At 37.2% G+C, this 4,489-nt stretch overlaps 1 protein-coding gene across 1 annotated transcript; it reads left to right on the plus strand.

Annotated features, from left to right (window-relative positions):
- Nucleotides 1-1,324: 1,324 nt before the first annotated feature.
- LOC130872938 (olfactory receptor 150-like) lies at nucleotides 1,325-2,257 on the plus strand. The gene has a single exon (XM_057767345.1). The coding sequence runs from the start codon at nucleotides 1,325-1,327 to the stop codon at nucleotides 2,255-2,257; it is 933 nt and encodes a 310-aa protein (XP_057623328.1).
- Nucleotides 2,258-4,489: the final 2,232 nt, after the last annotated feature.

A 4,489-nucleotide genomic window follows, 5' to 3' on the forward strand; every position in this document is an offset into this window, starting at 1 on the left:
AAGTATAAGTTCTTGAACATAACAGGCAAATACCACTGAGCTTTTTGGTTTTGGATGGGTAAAAATAGAAAGTCCGGAGATACAGGCAGATTCTATCTCATCAGACAACAAAGGGTCACCAGGTTGTAAAACTACATCTTTCCTAGCATTCCAGAAAGATCAGCTATGCCTCTCCACTCCATTGAGGAGATAAGCTGTGTGTTGAACTCTCCTGGCTTCTCCAGTGCTTATCTGCGTGCACAAGGCCTTTTGGCCCTCAACACCAGGTCAATCATTATTGTTCATTGCAAGGTTCAAAGATGATTAAGATTAGTGATTACTCTTGTCCTCCAGAAATGTCCGTAAGTTTTTCTAACACAGTGCAAGCTACCTGTTAGGGGCAAATCTTCCAAGTCAGTACTTGCCGCTTTTCAATATATAGTAGCTCCACCTAGATTACTCTTACATGTGTATATGTATACATTTTAGAAGGCTTCTCCAGTAGTAGGTTTCCATCTGACTTTTTTAAAAGTCTTTACTCCTAGTCTTTCATTCCTCTTTAATTCCTTCCTCCATCCTGCCCTTCCATTCTCACTCCTGCTTAATCTTTTTTGCTCCATTATTACCCATTTCTCTACAGTGATTTCCACAGTGGCTGGTTAGTTTTTCCATGGATCTTGGGTCCCACTTTTTGAAAACCAGAAATTACTTTCAGTAATTCTTTCTCAGAGATTTTTTTTTAAAAAAATGTATAAGAGATCAATTCATTTACATGTAAAGGTGGTTTTATTCCCTCCTGACTGTTCAACTAAGATGACTTTTCTTTCATTATTTTGCCTGGCTGCCATAACTTGACCCTCTGTTGCAATGTAAAATAAGTGTGTATAGTAAACAGGCTATGTTGTTGGCTACTCATGAAATGTCTTTGAGCCATTGAAATGCAGTGTATAGTTACTACTAATGTGTTTGTGAGTTACTATGATTGTAACATGGGAAAGCATTGTCTCTGTACATAGATTGTGAGAATTTTAAATTAGGCTTGAAAAGTTCTTAGAAAACTCCACTCAAACCATCAGATCTCTCTTTGGTTGTTCATGGAATGAGTACTAATGTATTCTCCTAATGTAGATCAAAAACAGTGATTGGTATGTTTTATATTTATCTATTTCTGAGTATTATACTTTTGAACCTCTAATACCTAAACTAATAAGATAAGAAAGTAGCTATGAAACTTGGAGATACATGTATGAAAAAGTTTGAACTCAGTTTCTCACCCTATTATGTGATAGGACAGGTATTGCTTATCTTATTTTTTTTCCTTTCCTACAGAGAATCTCCAAAAGAAATGAGAACTGGAAACCACTCCACAGTCACTGTGTTCATCCTTGCTGGATTGACAGATGCACCAAAACTACAGCTGTTTCTCTTCTTCCTCTTCCTTGGAATCTATGCAGTAACGATGGTGGGGAACCTGGGCATGATCACTCTGATACTGCTCAGCTCCCACCTCCACACCCCCATGTACTTTTTCCTCTGCAGTCTGTCCTTCATTGACCTCTGTCATTCCACTGTCATTACCCCCAAAATGCTGGTAAACTTTGTAGCAGTGAAGAACATCATCTCCTACCCTGAATGCATGACTCAACTTTATTTCTTTCTCATTTTTGTTATATCAGAATGTCATATGTTGGCTGCAATGGCTTATGACCGCTATGTTGCCATCTGTAACCCATTGCTTTACAATGCTATGATGTCCTATCAAGTCTGTTTCTGGATGATATTTGGGGTGTATGGTGTGGGTTTGATCGGTGCCACTGCTCACACAGTCTGCATGCTAAGAGTGCATTTTTGTAAGGCTGATGTAATAAACCATTACTTCTGTGATCTTTTCCCACTCTTGGAGCTCTCTTGCTCTAGCATTTTTATCAATGAAGTTGTAGTTCTGTGTTTTAGTGCTTTTAATATCCTTTTCCCTACACTGAGTATCCTGAGCTCTTACATCTTCATTATTACCAGCATCCTCAGGATTAAATCCACAGAAGGCAGGTCCAAAGCCTTCAGCACCTGCAGCTCACACATGTCAGCTGTCGCTGTCTTCTTTGGATCTGCTGCATTCATGTACTTACAGCCATCATCAGTCAGCTCCATGGACCAAGGGAAAGTGTCCTCTGTCTTTTATACCATTGTTGTTCCCATGCTGAACCCATTGATCTACAGCCTGAGAAATAAAGATGTCAAATTTGCTCTAAAGAAGTTATATGAAAAAAAATTCTCATGAAAATATTTTCCTTCTCAAAATGTCCTGCTTTTTTTATTTCTTTCAAGGACAGCTTCTCAATTCTTGTAAGCCAGTTATTTCCTTTTTATTTTGTGTCCTATTTCAGATAACAGGTCACTGTTATTTTTTTCTAATTTCTCTGGGATTTAAATCTTAGAAACAAGTTGTGTTAAGAGAATAAGCTTATGTGTATATGCTTACACTTTAGGGATCTTCTGCAGTAGAGGTTTTTTAAATGATTTTTTTCAGAAAGTCTTTGTGTTATCTCTCCTCATACTCCCTCCTTTTGCTTGTCCTCCCATTTCCCGACCCATTAAAGTGATTATGTTCCATTATTCTATTTCTTCCTTTTTATATATCATCACCAAGTTTTGTCTTCCATGGCTTGAAAGGTTCCTCCTCCTGTCATGCCTACCTTTCCCTGAGAAACACTGCATAAGAGCAGATGGAAGAAACATAAGAGTCAGCATTACTGGAGGACTATAGTATTTGCCAGACACAATAGGACAGCTGTGCACATAAACTCACAGCACTTGTGACATCATGCACAAGACCTGCACAAGCTCAAGCAGGACTATTCTCAACATGAAGAGAACAGATGGTCACAGAGTACCACCACTGCCTCAGGAACTATTGGTTATTGATAGCTTCTGGGAGAGGGAGAGTTAGCTTTCCTTAAGGCTGTGGTCCATTGTTTGTCTAACATGTTTCTGTGAATGGTCACACCTCTAAAACTATATAGGCAGTACAAATGGAGCTTGGGGTTTTATTTTTTTATTTTTTTTATCTTTCCTTTTTTTTATTAATTAATTTATTTAATTATTACAGATTTCTGCCTCATCCCCGCCACCACCTCCCATTCCCTCCCCCTCCCCCAATCAAGTCTTCCTTCCTCCTCAGCCCAAAAGTTGGGTGAGTAAAGAATGGGGAGGAAGATCTGGGAGAAGATTGAGTAAGGCAATGAAGTTGATCAAAACATGTTATGCACTTTTGAAATAATTAATAAAAATAACAAAAAGAAACAAAGGAGCCAGACACTTCTAACTAACATAATGTTTTAATTGTCCTACCTGATATATGGTGCACAGAGTCATAGCAACAACTTTACCAATCATGAGCATTTGAACATGGATATATGGAATCTGCAACAACATTTGTCTTATTACAGATGCAAAACATTGCCGACTTTGTGATCAACTTAAAACGCAGAACACAGATATATCAAAGTCTTGTCAGTTTATCTCATCTTCATAGTTTGAAGACTTTTTCATGTCTTTTTTTTCACAACTAATTTCTTTTTACTATACAAAGTTACCCACATATGTTTACCCACCATTATATGTACATATATGCTATGTGATATGTGTGTATGCTAATGTAAAACCTGTGTAAATATGAATGTTTCATTTTATTGCTTGGATCTGTTTGCAAGGTTTATGTATATGTAATTTGAATTTTCTTGCTAGAGGCACAAAATAGAATCCGGCTTTTCTTTATATTCAGGGGTACTGAATAAGCTAAAACTATACATTTGGTTACCAAAAATTTATTCATATATTTCATATATAAGTATTATGAGAAAATACATGTTTGAATTATTCTTGATAATTTTGATAACTGATAGGCAATAGAATATTTAAATATTAGAATTCTGCCACAAACAAGAGATACTAAATACAATCCAGGAGAACTACTGCAAAGAGGAATAAAATGCATCAAGAATATAGACAAAGTTGTGGTCTATCATTCCCAGGCAATGTTCCTCACCTAAGGGACTGCCTCTGTGTCTTTCTATTTATTTCTGCCTAATGACCATGTGACTCAGATGAATGATGTATAAATGAGCCAATATTTGAGAACAGAACATAGTTAATGAATTTCATGTCTACAATGTCCCATACAGATTTAAAAGCACAATGAAGTTTCATCCTCAGCAAGGTAGAATTCCACACTTCATTCTAAAACATATCCTTATAGGCATGGATAAGTGCAGCTCCAAACTCTCACCAAAAAGCTTCTCCTTAAGACAAAGACTGTTAGAGAAAACCCCAGCTCATCACAATCGAGACAACAATTGCTCCTACAGAGACTAGACAAGGCCTCCCTCTGAACCATATCTTATAAACACACTAAGACTCTTGTGTAGCTCATGCCAATATATTAGAATGGTGAGAGCGCAGCTGACTTTTCTTAGTGTGTGTCTGTGTGTCTGTCATTTCTTCATGCCTGTCT

This window comes from Chionomys nivalis, chromosome 4, assembly GCF_950005125.1.
Source record: "Chionomys nivalis chromosome 4, mChiNiv1.1, whole genome shotgun sequence".
NCBI classification, from domain to species: domain Eukaryota; kingdom Metazoa; phylum Chordata; class Mammalia; order Rodentia; family Cricetidae; genus Chionomys; species Chionomys nivalis.

What these genes read in the sequence shown, in the direction of transcription:
- LOC130872938 (XM_057767345.1), top strand. Translation starts at nt 1,325, where the DNA reads ATGAGAACTGGAAACCACTCCACAGTCACTGTGTTCATCCTTGCTGGA.